The 19,227-nt window shown below is 43.0% G+C and overlaps 1 protein-coding gene across 7 annotated transcripts in view; it reads right to left on the reverse strand.

The window, feature by feature from the left end:
* TFAP2B (transcription factor AP-2 beta) overlaps positions 1 to 19,227 on the reverse strand; it is a 54,983-nt gene that overhangs the window by 12,273 nt on the left and 23,483 nt on the right. For 3 of the 7 annotated variants that reach the window (XM_005308340.4, XM_024101080.3, XM_005308342.4), the window contains 2 exons: positions 17,357 to 17,498; positions 13,351 to 14,284 (listed from right to left, as the gene is read on the reverse strand). In XM_005308340.4, coding sequence (XP_005308397.1) covers positions 13,984 to 14,284; positions 17,357 to 17,498 — 443 coding nt within the window. In that variant the 3' untranslated portion in view covers positions 13,351 to 13,983. Of the gene's footprint in view, positions 1 to 8,773; positions 8,921 to 12,829; positions 12,893 to 13,350; positions 14,285 to 17,356; positions 17,499 to 19,227 lie in introns of those variants that run through there. The other 4 variants (XM_065587497.1, XM_065587496.1, XR_010599357.1 and 1 more) reach the window with 2 other exon arrangements.

Below are 19,227 nucleotides of genomic sequence, written 5' to 3' on the forward strand. Positions count from 1 at the left end.
TTTTCAAAGCTTCTCTGATGCGCACCGCGCCCTGCTGTGCTCCTCTAACCGCCCTGGTGTCTGGCTGCGCGTAATCAGCGGCCAGGCGAGTTGCCTCAACCTCCCACCCCGCCATAAAGGTCTCCCCCTTACTCTCACAGATATTGTGGAGCGCACAGCAAGTAGCAATAACAATGGGGATATTCTTTTCGCTGAGGTCTGAGCGAGTCAGTAAGCTGCGCCAGCGCGCTTTTAAACGTCCAAATGCACATTCCACCACCATTCGGCACTTGCTCAGCCTGTAGTTGAACAGGTCCTGACTCCTGTCCAGGCTGCCTGTGTACGGCTTCATGAGCCATGGCATTAAGGGGTAGGCTGGGTCCCCAAGGATCACGATAGGCATTTCAACATCCCCAATGGTCACTTTCTGGTCCGGGAAGAAAGTCCCTTCCTCCAGCTTTCGAAACAGAGCAGAGTTCCTGAAGACGCGAGCATCATGTACCTTTCCCGGCCATCCCACGTTGATGTTGGTGAAACGTCCCTTGTGATCCACCAGGGCTTGCAGCAGCATTGAAAAGTACCCCTTGCGGTTTATGTAGTCGGTGGCTTGGTGCTCCGGTGACAAGATAGGGATATGGGTTCCGTCTATGGCCCCGCCACAGTTTGGGAATCCCATTTCAGCAAAACCATCCACTATTGACTGCACGTTGCCCAGAGTCACTACCCTTGCTATCACCAGGTCTTTCATTGCCCTGGCAAATTGGATCACAGCAGCCCCCACTGTAGATTTGCCCACTCCAAATTGATTCCCGACTGACCGGTAGCTGTCTGGCGTTGCAAGCTTCCACAGGGCTATCGCCACTCGCTTCTCAACTGTGAGGGCTGCTCTCATCTTGGTATCCTGGCGTTTCAGGGCAGGGGACAGCAAGTCACAAAGTTCCATGAAAGTGCCCTTACGCATGCGAAAGTTTCGCAGCCACTGGGAATCGTCCCATACCTGCAGCACGATGCGGTCCCACCAGTCTGTGCTTGTTTCCCGGGCCCAGAATCGGCGTTCCACGGCATCAACCTGCCCCAGTGACACCATGATTTCCACATTGCTGGTGCCTGTGCCTTGTGAGAGGTCTATGTCCATGTCAATTTCCTCATCACTCTCGTCGCCGCGCTGCAATCGCCTCCTCGCCTGGTCCGGGTTTCGCCTTGGCATGTCCTGGCTCTGCATATACTCCAGGACAATGCGCGTGGTGTTCATAGTGCTCATAATTGCCGCGGTGATCTGAGCGGGCTCCATGATCCCAGTGCTAGCTATGGCGCCTGGTCAGAAAAAAGGCGCGAAAGTAGTATCTGATGGACCAGGAGAAGGAGGGAGGGCGGGAGGGAGGGAGGGCCGAGTGACGACATGGCGTACAGGTACAGGAACAGGGAGAAACACAAACAACTGTCACACAGAATGGTCCCCCCAAAGATTAAAATGAAAACCCTGGGCTTAGCAGGCCATTGATTTCACGGAGGAAGGGGAAGCATATGAATACAGAACAAATCTATTTTTTACATCTTAAGGTGGCAGCCGACGGTGCAGCATGAGTGACAGCCATACCAGTACGACGATGACGGATACCAATCATAAAATACCATCATCTGCCAAAAGGCAAGGGGCTGCTGCTGTGTAGCAATGCAGCCCCACGTCTGCCAGCCCCACGTCCGCCAGCACCCAGCATCGCCCTCGGCCTCTTCTGGGTGCTTAGCAGACAATACTGGGCAATTGGCAGAAAATAGTATATTACGACTGGTAGCCATCATCATCGAAACAGTAGCATGTCTGCCCAGGTGGCCATGATTGACAGCCACACCAATACGATGACGACGGATACCAGTCATAATATACCATCGCCTGGCAAGGGGCTGGTGCAATGCAGCCCTACGGCTGCCAGCCCCATGGCTATCACTCATGCTACACCGTCTACCGCCAAAAGGCAGTTAGCAGCTGCTGCTGTGTAGCAATGCAGTCCCACGTCTGCCAGCACCCAGAGGACATATGGTGACGGTGAGCTCAGCTGAGCTGAGCGGGCTCCATGCTTGCCGTGATATGTTGTCTGCACAGGTAACCCAGGTAAAAAGGCGCGAATCTATTGTCTGCGTTGCTGTGACGAGGGGGGAGGGGCCTGACGACATGTACCCAGAACCGCCCGCGACACTGTTTTGCATCATCCGGGCATTGGGATCTCAACCCAGAATTCAAAGAAAAGGCGCGAACCGCTTCTCGGCTCTCTGAGCTGTGGCGCAAACGTAGTATCTGACGGACTAGGGGAAGGAGGGAGGGGGGCCGAGTGACGACATGGCGTACAGGCACAGGGAATTAAAATCAAGAACGGTGGCTGTGCATCAGGGAGAAACACAAACAACTGTCACACAGAATGTTCCCCCCAAAGATTAAACTGAAAACCCTGGGCTTAGCAGGCCGTTGATTTGACGGAGGGAGGGGGAAGCAAATGAATACAGAGCAAATCTATTTTTTACATCTTAAGACGACGGTGCAGCGTGACTGATAGCCCTCGGCATCTTTCTGGGTGCTTGGCAGCAAATACGGGGCGGCGTATGACGATGGTCTTCAGGCCTATTGCACAATCGGCTGCTCGGGGAAGACTCTGCTAATGTGCGATGACCCGACTTGTAATAGGACGGCTAATAGTCGTAATACACCATTTACTGCCAAAAGGCAAGCCCCACGGCTGCCAGCACCCAGATCGCCGATGAAGGCTACCAGTCTACTGCACCGTCTACCGCCAAAAGGCAGTTAGCAGCTGCTGCTGTGCAGCAATGCAGTCCCACGTCTGCCGACACCCAGAGGACATATGGTGACGGTGAGCTCAGCTGAGCGGGCTCCATGTTGTCTGCACAGGTAACTCAGGTAACCCAGGTAAAGAGGCGCGAATCTATTGTCTGCCGTTGCTGTGACGGGGGAGGGAGGGGCCTGACGACATGTACCCAGAACCGCCCGCGACACTGTTTTGCATCATCCGGGCATTGGGATCTCAACCCAGAATTCAAAGGGGCGGCGGAGACTGCGGGAACTGTGGGATAGCTGTGGGATAGCTACCCATAGTGCAATGCTCTGGAAGTCGACGCTAGCCTTGTACTGTGGACGCGGTCCGCCGACTAGAGCACCTAGAGCATTTTATTGTGTGGACACACACAATCGGCTGTATACAACCGATTTCAATAAAACCGGCTTCTATAAATTCGAACTAATTTCGTAGTGTAGACGTACCCTGAGTCCCTTCCAACCCTGATATTCTATGATTCTATATAGCTAGATACAGAGGGAGGGTGGAAATTAGAGCCCTCCTTATAGCAAACCCATTTGTTTCAGAAGGCAACTTTGCTAGAAGCAGAGCTGCACTATCCCTGCAATGGTAATGTGTGCAGATCCCTTGGGGCTTTCACTCGAAAAGGTGATTCCCTGTATCCAAATAGGGCCATCACTGCAGCCAGTGGGAGCTTTGGCATTCACTTCATTGGGTGTAGGATCGGGCCCAATGGACACGTTTCACTGATTGGCTACACATTTTCTACAGCACGTGCAATACATAGGCCACGGAAGGGACACAGAATACTTTGTCCCTCCCCTCCTGAGTGAAGTTGCTGGATATAAACCCCCTTAAGTGCAATACTGAAGGGATGTACTGTACAATGACATAGATGTGAGTTTACATTAGACAAGACTTCTCTTATTGAATAGCACTGTTATAGCCTATTCCCCCCCCCCGCCCCCATTCAGCTTTCAGCTGAGTGGGAGAGCCCCTTGTTCAAAGATTATACTATAGATTATAGCATCCCATAGATGTTCAAGGACCGCGGGCACATGAAAGAAACTAAGAACGACTTTAGCAAAACTCATGGAACGTGGCAACCTATTTGGTATAAACAGAAAGCAAGAAACTAACCCGGAAGTGAGAAAATAACTCTTTAGGCTTCATTTTCTACTCTGGAAAAGACAAGTAGCAGTAAAATACTCCCCACGGGTCAATAATACACGTACATACACAGACACACAGAACCATTACTTATCTCTAGCTACAAGAAAAAGCATCGAATTATCACATATAAATGCCTTAGAACTACGCCCTAGCAGAGATAGGAACTGATACTTTCCCGAAATCATTAGAACATAATTTTAATGAGAACATATTTTAAACAGAAGGGGAGGTCGATCAACCCAACCCCACCCTTTGTTATTCTTCTAATCTCCAAACTTTGGAAGCAAATCCTAACTTCAACAAGCTAGGGGGAGAAAGTTAACGAGCAGTGCTTATAAAATACAGCCTAGAGTTCGGTGCTTGGTTCCCTTACGGTGTCTGATGTCACTGGGAAGGTATCACGGAAAGTTAAGGTTTAAATAAACATTAGAAACTTAAAAAAGAAGGCGGCACATTCCATCTCCCCACAAACATCAGTGAAGGGGTAGAACCTGCAGACTTTACTTGAATAATTGGGTTCTATATAACCAAAGGGGTGTGAATTAATTTGACTGGACCAATCTGAGGTTCTCTCAATTTATATGTACTTGTGTGTTTGAGTATATATGTTCATATATAAATATACATGCACATTAGATAGCTAGATAATGTCACAAGGAACTTAAAATCTATGTTTATTATAACTGCGCACATCATACACCAAAAATGATCTGAAAAATTGTACCAGCAAAAGCCAATGTTTATAATACATAACCATTTAGAACATTTCTCTTTTTTCCTCTTACTTATATTGTTCCAATTATAAATAGTAAATTGATGTTAAACCAGCCTATTTACATGAAGGACATGTGCCAGGCACCCTTTCCTAAAAGTTAGCTTTGTTTTATCAAGCAATCTGTCTCCCCTCCTCCCCCTTCCATTATAATTAGCTATTGTATCATTATTCTATCATGGTTAATACACAGTTGGGCATGCTCCTTTTCCACCACCTAAATAGACCGAACTCTGAAATCAAACAGAAACATCCGAGTCAAGGCGAGATCAATAATTATCCTCATCCTAATTGTTGCTCTCTGCTTTTAGCCTATTTTGAACCCGGAACGACAGTCCTTGCTCCTGTGAACCGCGCACTGATGTCAATAGGAGGATGCATTTAAGTCAATGAAAGTTCTGCTGGCACGAGGACAGCAGCTTAAGTCTCTTTAGAACAACTGAGAGCTGTACACATGGGTGAGTCCATTAAGCAAATATGGAGTAACTGATGTTCTAAAAATGTATTTTGTAGATATTCAGATTTCTCCCTCCCGCCGACACACACACACACACACATACCCCTCGTGCTATAATTTTAACCGAGGCAGTACTCCCAAATAAAACTGAGAAAGTAGCGGAAATTATAGAGGATGCTAAGTATCAGGGGGTAGCCGTGTTAGTCTGTATCTACAAAAACAACAAGGAGTCTGGTGGCACCTTAAAGAGGATGCTCTTTGTCACTCTGAATATCTGACTAATCCAGTGTACACTCGTATGGAAATACCAAAAAACTCAGACATTTTAAATGTCCCCTTATATTGGGCATTTGTCTGCTCCTGTATTTGAAAAGATAGCAGTAATAAATAACAATAGCAATAAATTATAAAATTATAATATAATTCAGAACGGATTCCCAGTCCTGCAAACGACATATTCCTACCGTTGAAAGGCAACAAAGGTAAAACTGCATACATCACTCAACACCACAGATAAGACGTTGCTTAATCTATGTTTTGTGGTTGCTTTTTCAAGTCTTGTAAAGAATGTAATTCCCTTCTTTAAATTAATGGATATATTTGACTGTGTCTATTTGATCTCTCCTGGTGGGGAATATAAACCCATCAGTGCAAGTGTGAAATACTTCTATCTGAGAATTTTGGGGAGCAAAAATAATTATATCCAATGCCATTTGATAGAGAGATTGAATGGCCACTACAAAGTCGATTCTGTAATGAGTACCTTCTATTGTGCTTTTAGCCAGTATCATATTAAGAAATGGTCACTCTTAACTGATGATCAACAGAAGGATTTCATATGTGACACTCAAGAGACATTTACAAATAGAGGGACAATCCTGCTCCCATCGAAATCAAAGGGAACTTTGCCATTGCTTCAAATGGTAGCTGGAACAGGCCCATAATCGTGTGTGTGTGTGTGTTTCATATGAAATTTGAAGACATGAAAGGGCGTCAGAAGTGTTATCATTTACTTAGTGCAGCATTACATTTAGCAGCTTCTGCCTCGGGTACATATGTAAATAAAGAAAACTCTACCTCACATAGCAGAGCAATATTTGCAGTCACTTTCCCTTTTAACAATGAAGTCTGAAGCTAAGAGTTTCAAAAGGAAGGGCAAAATAAACTGCTTCTCTACTTCTTCATAACGCTTGTTAGTTTCTGATGGGGTCATTTTGCATTATGCAGAATTTGGAGGAGAAACAACAAAGAAATTGTATTTATTTGAAACAATCTGGTCTGAAATGTCCCGAATTCTATACTTATCTATATCTATATCTATCTATCTATTAATGAGAGAGAGAGAAAGAGAGAGAGAGAACGAATTCAATTAATAGATTTGTAGTCTGGAAAGACATTTGACTACTTTCATCACAGGGACAGGGGAGATGTTATTTATGAGATCTGGTATAAACGTGGGACACTCTGTGTAGGTGGGGCAAAAAGGAGTTCACCCCAAAGGTATGGAAGACAAAACTGATGTTTACGACTATATAAATCAATGTGAAGTTGTGTAATAGAAAATAGAACTAGCAAGAGTTTAGAACAGAGACTGAGGCAAGACAGAAAAACGAAAAGGGACTCCCCGGTCATGACTGAGAGAGCAGATTATAAAATAACAGTGTGGTAGGAAGTTTTACAACTACGCTTTAATGGTGGTGGTGTGTATTTTGAATCTTAGATAGATAGATAGAAGGGGTGTATGGAGATAGATAGATAGATAGATAGATAGATAGATAGATAGATAGATAGATATCCGGGGCCTGATCCGGATGGATTGAAGCCCCTGGAAAAGTGCGGTGAGAGTAGGACTGATCCCTAGGATTGCTTTATTTCCAGAGCACATCCCAATTTACTTAACTAACTCATTCATTAATGAATAATGATAAATGTGATTCTAAAAGATGATGGAGGGAAGTTACTATTTCTTTAATGAAACTGAGATTACAGCAACGTTATAGAGCCCGATCCTGTCGTTTTAGTGCAAATGCCCTACTGTCATTGCTATCCTGGGAAACTTCCCAGCCCCCTGCTAGGGTGTTTTAACGACAGGTAGGATCAGGCCACTGGATTTCCAAAGAGATGGTGAGTTTTCCTGGTTCGTTACAACAGAATTGTTACGTCATTGTTGCAGGGTAACAGAGGAACTCCCTGGTCCTGTCCCTTCCCATCCCCCCATCTTTCAGTGCGAGTCCGTGGGCCTTCCAGCGCTGTTTTAAATATTGCATGCAAAATACATGAACAATAGAAAACGCTTTGGAAATAAATGCAAGTATCTAACGTTATCTGAGCAATTCCAGGGAGAATCATTAACCCTTTTCCTGGCCAGGGCTGGCTAAAACCCTCTAGATGGTTTTTAATAGATTTTTTGGTTGTTTTTTATTAACCATTGCAAGCAGTAGATGGGTCCCGGCCCGCCTACAGTGCCGTTAATTGCCAGGATCTGAGAGTTATTCCCCTTGTATTTTCTTTCCTGCTTTAGTTCAGGGCTATATTGCTTCACCCACTGTACGTGGATCCTTAAAATACTTCGATGGGCGCATTTCCCAGAGACATGAAAGTAGGTCACAGTTGACTCCAGCCCTTCTTTGGCTGATGCAAACGGCGCCTAGAATTCTTCTTTGTAACGCAGACTGGATTTCTTTTTCTTATCATGTGTAATGAATTATTTCTATTCGTGGAGTCAAATCGGTGGGAATTTGTGTTGCTCTATAGAAATGTAAAGCAAAAAACTTCCAACCAATCCCCTGACATCCTTTCACTAACAGGAAAATAAAACCAGCTAGGACGTGCATTCAGTCTAAACTGGGACAAATAGGTCACTAATTATCCAGATTTCTTGGACCGTCAATGTTCCATATTTGTCTAAACACATGCGTATATTAGTTCTAAGAGGGGAGGGTCCGGACAAAGGCTAATGGCATTGGCAGGGGCTAATCTGGTAGTTTTCCCATTTCTAATTTACGTTGAACAGTATTCTGATCTCATTTCCAACATTAACCCTGAGTGTGAATCCGGAGTCATGCCAGTGTCACTCCAGATTTATATTGGTGCAAATGAAATCAGGATCTGTCCCTATGTTCCTTATAAGTGTCACTTCCAACACAAAATAAGGTTTGCTTGGGAATTCTTTTTGCTATGATCTCATTCCTGGTGCTGCAGTTATACAAAAGGAGGGTATAGCTCATTCTGCCTTGTACATATCAACACCAAGCTTGATCCATTGAACATATAAATAGAGCAGAAATATCTATCCATCGATCCATCCATCCACACACATACAACTGGAACGGGTACAGTGTTACAGCAGTGGTGATCTCGGACAAAATGTTTCCTGTTGTTCCAGTGTTATGATAATACAGAGAACTTTGTTTTACTAGCTCATACTTGGGCTTGAGAAGATTTACCACTAATCTAGCTAATACAGGCAAAATTAAACAAAAGATCACGTTAACATGGCATGAGGTTTATTATGTCTGTTTAGAAAGAGGAGGAAAAGATGGCAAAATTATAGACACCTCTGAATCAGACAGAAATAAAATGCCAACATTTCTGAGAAGCAATATTTATTGTCATTTTTTTTAATGTAGAGACATATCCTAATTTTCCCAAAGCCCAGATTGGGAAAATAAAGACTTCTTGGCGTTATAAGTAAATCCGTCTGCAGAACTGAAGCAGCACCAACATTCAAAAAAACTGAAGAGGAAAATACAACAAAACACAACAATTTTTATTCTTCTTATTATTTATGTAAATCAGGTCATCACTGGACAAGAAACCAATTTCTACCCATTACCATAACAGCTTGTCTATAAAGAACAGAAAAAAAAATTCAGATAGGATACTATCTAGTGTCAAGCGGTTTTTTTCTCTCTTTTTTTTCTTTTTTCTTTTTTTCTTTTTTTGTTTTTAAATCCCCCCACCCATTCACAGAGGTATAGATTCACAGATAAATAACTCAAAACTACTTGCTCGCCATATTTACACATTCCCGTTAAATTAAGCATAAATAAATATGTACAAACTTAACATTGAATGCCCCTCCGCATTTCTTTTTTTAGGAAGAGTCGCTCAGCTGATATTTCTCACTATTCAAGGTGATCCAAAAAGGAATCAATTTTGGCATAGAAAGGAGGGTGGTATCAGTTCCCACGTTTTCAGTTTTTAGGTTAATGTTTATAGTTATTTTTGTTTGTGTTTTTTATTTTTATAACATGTAGACATACTTTGGCACACAAGGGGTTACGATAGATAGGCTCTTTTGTACCGTCAGATATTTCTAAAATGTGGGGTTTTTTATAATGTTTTCTTTTACATTGGTATAAGAAAATAGAAAAAAAAATTAGTGTCCCTTTAAGTCAGAAGGGGTATTTTGTTGGATAACAGGGTAACAGAAAACTACTTTTTCAGTAGCTCTGGAGATCTTTAGGACCATTACTGGATCGAAGTAAGCTAGTGTTTCCTCCCCCTCCCCCCCCCCCAATTAACAAAAGATTAAAATGGTACAAAATAAGAATCTAAGCAAAGCTTTTCAGAAAACATGAGCAGGGTAACTTTTAGTCTTAACAGCTCTGTCGTTTTCAAATTCGTGAGCATATTTCAGGGCTGCAGAACTAAAAAAAAACAAGCTCAAGGTATTTTGTTATAGAATTTGTTCAAGATGCAAGACGGTAATTATTTAAATATATAGACACACAGGTACATTTAATTGCCCGACTAATCTCTGGTCAGGGACCCTATTGCGCTATCAGATTTTGGTTCAATAGAGACTTCTGGTGACATGATATGGCCCAATATTAATTAAATACACAGGTTTTTCCCCCATCCTACGTGCCATAAAACTAGCCTCCGGATTCGTTTATATCTCGTGTTAATAACCATGTGGCTTATCAGAAAAGCTGCAGGTGGCACAGGAACTGAGTTGTTGAACATGGGATCTACATGTATATATTAAACAAATTGTTTAAGGGGGAAATTAAATTTACAGTAACCCACCTGTTTGGTTTTAAAACAAACTTTTCAAGGTCTCTCCTTAAACGTTTCCCTTGAGTTAAAAGCAAAGCTGTCATGTTAATCCTCCTGTTTATTGATTTATGATCCCGAGGAAACCAAATCTTTTAATAACTCAATTATCAGATAAACGTCAAAGGTGCCTAGTCTGGGGAAGTGCAAAAAGACTGGGTAATGCCTTGCAATTAAGTTATACTTTAGCGATAGTTTGAGAGCAGGAGGCTGAATTATGCGTTTAGAGGGATAAATTGTTCAACAAAGTTATAATAATCAGTAATGGACGCCTGCTACCAGTTGCCAAATATTAGATTATGGGGGAATCAATTAGGTTTTAAACCCATGCCATGTTTTTGCAATTTAGAAATGTCCACGAGCTTTCTCTCATTACCGGCATGAGGGGGTGGGGAAATGTTCCACTGAAGTCAAGGGGTTGTTTGCCCGAGCAAGGAGAGAGCAGGTCGTGGCTGACTCTTTCAACCCCCTAGATATGTTTCATTGGAGACTAATCCAAAGTCTGTTGAATTAAACTCCTGTTGACTTCACTGGGTTTGGATCAAATCTCACGGGACCGATCCTGCTCCCACCAAACTCAAAGGGAGTTTTACCATTGATTTCAGCAAGGGCGAGATCGGAGTTCTTATAGTGCGTTTCTAGTGTATCTGCTCTGAAATTCTTGCAAATGGCATACCCTTTTCAGATAGGCTACAACATAGAGAAGTTGAACTGTAAACTCTTTAGGGCAGGAACTGTGTCTTCATATCTATTTGTACAGATGGGGACCTGGTGGTGTTTGGGGCTTCTGGGAGCTATTTCATAAATATGAAGCAATGATAGCCATTTGTGTTCAATACAACGCCTTTTGTGTTCAATAAGCCCACTTCGGCTGCTGCGCCTTGGAGAGTTTTTAGCTATGCCTGTTTGGCACGTGGTAAATGCTCTTGACATAGACCAGCTTCTGCTGCACTAGTTGGTGATTGGTTTCCAGAAACACAACTGTCTCTAACGGACAGAAACGAGAGACTTGCCTTGCAAGGAATGTTGTGATTAATTTCCACTCAAGTGTTTCCCCCCACATCACAGAGGTGGTGGGTAGGCTGTCTTGTAAGGAGACTGAATGATGATGTCCATAGGCTAAAGACCACTGACTTCTCTTACAGGAGTGTCCCGGTGAAATTAAGGGGACTACTGGGAAGGATTTGGTCCCAGCTGTTCAGATGCTGTGTGAACAAGTAGAACCAAAGATCTCAGTGACCTGGCTCTGCCTCTCCGCCGTAGCTGGGAGCGCCTAGATTCTAATCCTGTCTCTGCTTTGCTGTGAGCCTTTGGACAAGACACTTAACCTTTCTGAGCCTCAGTTTACCCTTTCTGTAGAATGGGGATAATAATGTTTGTCGCCTGAGATTTAAATTAGGATTGAATTAGGGCTAAATTGTACGGGGTTAATATTCCCATTGGCTGGAATGGGGATATCCTGTAAATTAAGTCCAGTAGGGTTGGTTTTATGTATGCTCCAGTCCCTGGTTTGAAACGCAAGGTAAATTTCTCCTCTTACTGCTTGAAGATAATCCTCTATATTAACCGTAGCAAGGGTAGGAAAGCCAAAGAGGATATCAAATGTAAGTATTTAGGAAGTGTGGTATTCGTAGCTAAGCACGTGAGGATGGGTCTGGAAAGCGAAAGGCATGTTCGTTTATTTGTTTTAAGAAATAATTGTTGGGGAAATGGAGAAAGGGGCAATAGTTTTACACGAAATTCCCCCCCCCCCCTTGCCGTTATTTAGAAAATAAAGACCACGTCCAAATGTTTGACTTTCTTCTCTTTGGGATTTCAGACCTGCCTGAGACACAATGAATTCAGTATCTGATCTCAAGTTGAAATAGAGGATGACATCCTGGCCCCATTGAAGTCAATGGGAGCTTTGCCATTATCTTAAATGGAGCCAAGATTTCACCCAGCGACAGTAGCTTTTCTGACATGTGAACGGATTCCTTAATGCATGAATCTCTACCCCACTGAATAAATACAATTATCCAAGACTGAACAATCCAAGCTGAAATTCATCTCCTTAAGCAGAAGTATTATTTCCCATATATGCCATAGAAGGGCATGTCTTTAAAATGTATATTAGTCATAAAACATCATGTAATGCACCCAATGACTGCAAAACAAAAACAAACAAACCCCACAACATCGGTGCTATTTTTTCCTCCTATTGCATTTGTTCTAAAACAAGAGTCACAGAAACATCTTAATAACTTTCTAGAGAGAAATAGATTTCCTCAGAGTGAGATAGTCATTCAGGACATTCTCCTGCAATCCCACCCCGCCCCTAGTAGGCACCCACACAATTGCATTTAGCAACTCCTTTCGCTCTGTGTATCAAACACTAATGCCCAAGCAAGTGTTTGCAACAACCCTTCGACAAAACGGTATTCTTCTTCTTAATATTACATCTCGATTTCAGTTATTTTTAATCTGGTTTCAATTATTCCCTTTGAGCTTCTTTAAAGAAGTACACCTGCAGAATTCTGAAACCACTGGCTTTGATTTAAGAAAAAAAAAAGTATTAGAATCGTGGATTATTTTTCTCTGTACCTGATATATTGTGTAGGGAGCTCTAGTCCTCTTTGAAGAAGCTCATAAGCCAAGCGGGCAAAGCTTTGGGAAACAGAAGAAAATAAAATAGTGCATACTCCTGAGAAGGAATTACATACTCAATTTTTGTTACTAGCACTTCTTTTAAAAAAAATGGGTAGATCTCTCTCAATACACCCACACTATTAGAACAAATTAAATGTAGAGACATTGGCATTGTTGGGAATATAAACCCTTTAGAGGAAATTAGGATACCTTAAATATAAGATTAGGAGTTTTAAACAGCATTAACATCTTACTGGACCTTATTTTCAAATTTTGCACCCTAAGAGCCAATGCAGTTTTGCCATCAATGCTAAATACCAAATTATACATGTATAGTTGTAAACACTGGTAATCTAAACAGAGGGTCTGTCTAGACCAGGAAAAAAGGGTGCCTTTTAAAAATCGAGTTAGTTAACTGGATTGAGCTAATATGACTTGAAACACCCAATGTACTGTAATTAATGTAGACACTGTAATTAATGTAGAAACAGTTTAATACATTTACAATTCTATTAGCAAGTCATAGTGTAGCCTTTGCTACCCAAACCAGCCCCTTTTCTAGTCTATATAGATCCAGAGGAGCAAGGTAAGATGAGGGCAGGGTTGGAAGTGAGGGGTGTTGATGCTAGGAATGGAAATGTCCCAGATAATATTACTGGAAGATTTTTTTGTTTTCCCTAGTGTAGACACAGGACACTGTTTGATTAAAAAAAAAATAGACTGTACATCTGAGCCCAAACAAGAAACCAACGCACTGACACCAAAGCGTTTCTCTGATTTCTTCCAATAAGTTATTCATTTCTTCCTTTTATTATTTTATTTCGCCCCCTCCCTCCCAAAAAATCATTAAAAAAAGTGAGAACAGAAGTGGAAAAATCCTGGTGGTTGTCTTCAAATGTTCCGTGTAAGAGACATTGAGCCACTGTTCTTGCTCCATTGTGCGCCTCTGATCTTAAGTTATTGTCTTTCTTTTTTATTATTATTTTTGTCCTACCTAATATAATTCTTCCAAATCCCAATCCAATATTTTAAAGCTAAAATTAAAACTGTTTTGTTTGTTTTAAAAGATTCTCTCTCTCTCTTTTATTTATTTATTTTTCTCCTTTTTTTCATTTTCTGTGTTTCTCTTCCTTGTCTCCAGTTTTACTACCTGGTCCTTCCCCAGATGTGTGCCTGTTAGCAGTGTTGTTGTTCAAGAACATCTTGTCCATGCCTTTGAGAGCTTCAGTCAGGTAGTTTTGGAGGGCTGTGAGGGCAGCACAGATGGCTGGGGCCCCAAAGCCATGGGTGATGAGGCTGAAGTGAGTCAAGCAGCTCTGAATGCCTGGTTCCAAAATAGGGCTGGGTCTGCTGTTGCCAATGGGTGTCCTGTCCTGGGCCAAGAGATCCGTGAATTCTTTACAAAGTTGCCTGCAAGGGTAGTAAAGAGAAGGAGAGAGAGAGAGAGCGCCCAGAGTAGTCAGTCACTTCACTTCTCTTTGATTAACACTTTATACACAGCCTGAGACTTCCAAGGTGTTGGACATGCATTAAGTTACAAAGACTGGCAGCTGCCCCTCTCATTCCACCTTCCCCCAACCACACACACACTAGGAAAATGTACTATAGTCATTTTACACATAAATAAACTAGAGTGCAAGGAGGCTGAGGGCCTTGCCCAAAGCCTACTGAAGTCAATGAAAGACTCAAACAAAGGCATCACAGACAATCAGTAGTGAAGTTAGATACAGAACTCAAGGCTCCTTACTCCCACCTTCCCTCCAACAACAGACAGAAGATCCTGATTTCATGACCTGATGTTACACTCCTTACCCCTCCACAACTCCCCATTGTCCAAGGGAGCAGGAGGACTGCAAGAATAGGCCCTTGCCTGGCTATTTCCTTACAGAGTTTGATCAGTAAAGAGAAGAAGGATTCCTAGTAGAGTTAATCATACTCTTTCAATTACACCTCTTCTTCTCTGACTTAGAGACTTTTTATTCTTGGGCCAGAAAGATGCTTCTGAAATGCCATCTATCTTTTTTTTTTAATGTTTTATTTAGTCTATTTATTGCCTTTAGAATTAGCCAGATTGCCCTAAATGATAGATAGATAGATAGATAGATAGATAGATAACTGCTATCTGGAGCTTGATCCTGGTATTATTAATTATATTATTAGTTATTATGATTTTTGTTATTGTTATTATTTTCTCAGAGATGAATACTACCTAGCCTTCATGTGAAGGCAATACCACCAATAGCCTGTAAATGACTCATTGGGATGACTGCTAAGTAGGATTGCTGAATACCAAATGTAGTCAGGTCTTTCTCTTCCCATGAATCCTGAATGAACTCTTCCCATGGGGGGAGGGAAGGAGGGGGTTGTTCGATGATGTAAGCCAAGAGTTGCAACAGTGACTAGAGAATGTGGGTGCCTCTGTTTTCAGAGAGCCCCGAACACTCCCCTTCTGGACACCAGGCCCCTTTGAGACATCCTCAACTTGAGACCCCAACATCCCTTTTGAAAATCGTGGCCTGTCATGTCCACACATTCGGTCATAGTCTGTAGATGCTTCCAGACCGTCTTGCACATGGGCAGCATTGTACAGATTCTGTGCCCAGCAGGGTATTTTATATACTACAATAAGGGGGGGGGGGTCCCCATGATCATCTGACTCAGGCTCGTTCTTTTTAAAATCAGGTCTCGCTGTATCGGCTACTCCTGGAATCTGTCTCGCTCTTCTTTCCAGTCCGCCCGGTGGCGTTTGTTTGTAAAAGCTCGGGGGCCCTACCGGCGAGCGCCAGGCCAGCACCACCGCGCGCTCCACGAGCACAAAGGAAGCGCTAGCCACCAGGTACAGCTCTGCTGGTGCAACAAACGGGAGGTAAGGTCAAAGCGACAGCCTTTGCCCGGGGCGATAAATAGACACCAGGGACGGGTTGCTGCTCTACTCTTGCCGGGATGAAATGAACACAAGCCACCTTTTGGGGAGCACCGCTTCGAAGCAGGGGGTTTGACGTTTGGTGCTTGTTTATCTTTAAAACAGCTCCTTTGCCACCTTGGAGGATGAAAATTGAATCCTTCCCTTTTCATTTAGTGGCTAAACCTCCCTTCACCCCACTCACAAGGCCCCCAGTTAAACAGGTGCATCATCCCAGGGCGAAATAGAAACCCAGAGGGGAAATGATAATCCTCCCTCCCCCACAAATAATAGCAACATTGAGGTAGGAAAGAAGAGTTCATCTGTGATCCTCTGAAATTCCCGATGGGTTAAAGAGTTCAGAGGGTGGGGAAAGATAAAAGTCTTATCCACTAGGAAAGTGCAAAAGAGGAAACTTTGAGTTTGCAGAGCAAACGGTAATGAGTCAAACCCTTTAAAGCTTCAAAGAGCAAGGCAGGTCTGCGAGCAATTAAAGTTCTGGGACATTAATATCTTTTGACCCCGCGGAAAAGGGCAATCAAATTCCAATCACGTCTAAAAAAAACATCTGGACACATTTGAGCAAACGATTTTCCACGCCTCCATATATTTCTTTAAATTGTGCTGTCAGCGGAGCAAGCGACGTCCCAGAGCCACTAAATAGCTTGGGGTTTGCCTGCGACAGAGTTAATATATGGGACACACCCAGAGCTCACCACCGAAAACCTGATCTGCCCTTAAAACATCAAACCATATAGCGCGAGAGCCAACGACAGGAGTAAATCAAACAAAATAGAAAAAGCTCCTGTAAAAGTTCCAGAGACCTAGATGTAGTGGCAGGTTTACAAGGTCCCCTTCTGGAGCTGCAGCTGCGCATTTCTCAAGGTGATTAACGGTACACATTTTGGGGAGGGGAGATTGTAAATTAGTTGGTCGGGGTCTTTGATAGACAAGGCCGCTCGCTCTTGAAATCAAGGTGAGTTTTTCCTTTGACTTCAGTGGGAGTGGAGGCAAGGCCTAGCCACTCCTACACAGAGAGAAGCGTGAAATACACAAATAGAGAAAGAGAGGAATGCACACCCAAAAACAAACAAGAGGAGAGAGAGAGAGAGAGAGAGAGCTGCAAACTCATACACAAGAAAAGAAAGAAACACGGAGACTCAAAACAGGCGGGGGAGGAGAAAGTGGGGGAGGGGAGAGAAATAGACACAAACATGGGGACACGTGCACACTCACACAGAGAGAAAGAGTCAAACCACAGTGTGTTTCATGCGCACACAGCTCCAAAGACGCTGTTACAGCTCCAACGATACGCACGGGCACGTAGTGTTACAGGTCCACCATACACTACAACCAGACCCATGGACAGGAACACACCCAGAGCACAACCTCTCCCCCACACACCCAGCGCACAATGACGGACGACAGCGAGAGAGAAGAGCACAAGAGAGGGAGATCGGAACAAAGCCTGTTGGAGAAAGCGCTGCTGGGCTCCTTTGCAGAGAATGGCCGCGTGGAGGAGAATGAATGTCAAACTCTCCAAGTGGCGGCCCTGAAAGCAAAGCGGGCTGTGGACTCACTTTGTAGCCAGGAGCATGTTCTTCCTGGAGTGGAGATCGCTGGGGTCCGTGTGCTGTCTGTTCAGGTACTCGGAAACAGCTTTGGCTGGAAACTCCGTTTCACAGATGTATCCAAAATCCCGAGCTAAGTGAACAGCTTCACCTGAAGAGAAATGAACAGCCTTTGATCATCACAGGCCAGCATGGTTGTTTAGTGAGGAGGCTGACCAGAAAATGGTTCAACCGAGCCGGCTGGAATATACTGAAACACGTTATTGCTGGTGGTACTGGTCACGCTTTGAAAAGATCAGCTCAATTTGGCACAACCCCAACTGAATTCAATGACAAAGACGGTTCCCTGGGTGTAGGAGCCCATTATTCTTGTATCAGTCTCTTTCTGCAGAGCACATCCCCAGTTTTTGGCTGAAGGGGTCTTCACATGGCATGTATTGTCTTAGCTCTATTGACTTCAGTTGAGTTTGGTGATTTACACTGGTTGCGGTTCTAGTCCCACGTGCAGAGAAAAAGTGTGTTATTAATACATAGGTAATATAGACTTTCAAGTGTGTGAAAACAAAAGAGACGTCCTGATAGGTAAATGGACCCGGACTTTAAATGTGCAGAATAGGTTTGTATTTTCATAGCTCAGAAAAGTGTCACAAAAGCTCTACCATGGAATATCATATCCCGTGTGCGTCACACACACACACACACACACACACACACACACACACACACACACACACACACACACACACACACAATTATAGCCACATCTGGAAAACAAAGCAGCCAACTGCATTGTATCCAATGGAAAGTTAAGTTTTGCATAGGTCTGATCACAATACAACAGAAGCTACCCATTCCACCCTCACCCTACCAAAAAAAAAAAAAAAAAAGATCCCAATGAAGGGGACCTTTCATATGAAAAATAATAATTATTCTAACTATCATTCTAATTGGCATTTCCTCTGCCTGCCTGGCTTCAGGTTTCTACCCTCCAGAGGTTCGTGTCATCAAACTCCTACTGATGTACTTTCTACCACAAGAAGAAGACGACGACACAGTAGCTGAAGAAAGGGGGTGTGGGGAAACAGACTCTAGGGGGATTCCATCAGATTATAGCACAACCCCTCTAGAATAAAGCATTAAACTCTTTAAAGCACCACCCGGAGGACCACGAGGAAGATTTCTAACACGCAAACCAGCTATGTCTAATAATTCTAGTACCACATTATTTTTAACGATCAGGACTTACTTTAAAACGTCATTTAAAAAAAAAAAAGCTCTCTCAATAATCACCAAAAAGATGAATCACACTGTCCGCCAAATGCCAGAATTCCAATGGACGGTTATCTCCCCTCCTCCCACCCCCCACCCAATTATGTGCAGAGACACCATCCTCACTGCTTTTTGTTAATCCTGGCCAGAGATGAGTGAAACATTTATGCTATAGGCAACATAATTTAACAAGAAAAAAAAACCCTATTGTCAGAAAACAAGAAAAATCTAGAGCAGGCGCAACTTTCTATAGGAGAAGGGAAATCTTTTAAGGTAAATTGTTGATTTGTAAGTAAATCAGAGGACAGTAACATAATATATAATGATGTAAACGTTGTATAGTTTTATATCCATATATAATGTATTTGCACACACACAGACACACAAACATATGGATCTGCACATACATTTGTGCTATGTTTCAACTTTTCAGATGTTCTGATTTTGCTGTTAATGTGAATGCATAGTTTTACACACACTCTGCATAGATATAGGTATGGGGTGTGCTTGGGGTGTGTGTTTGAAACTATGTATTAATTAATATATATGAATATGCATATCAGACGATGAATGTATTTTCTCACATGGTAAATGTTTGTATATAGTGTCTA

This window comes from Chrysemys picta, chromosome 3, assembly GCF_011386835.1.
Source record: "Chrysemys picta bellii isolate R12L10 chromosome 3, ASM1138683v2, whole genome shotgun sequence".
Classification (NCBI taxonomy): domain Eukaryota; kingdom Metazoa; phylum Chordata; order Testudines; family Emydidae; genus Chrysemys; species Chrysemys picta.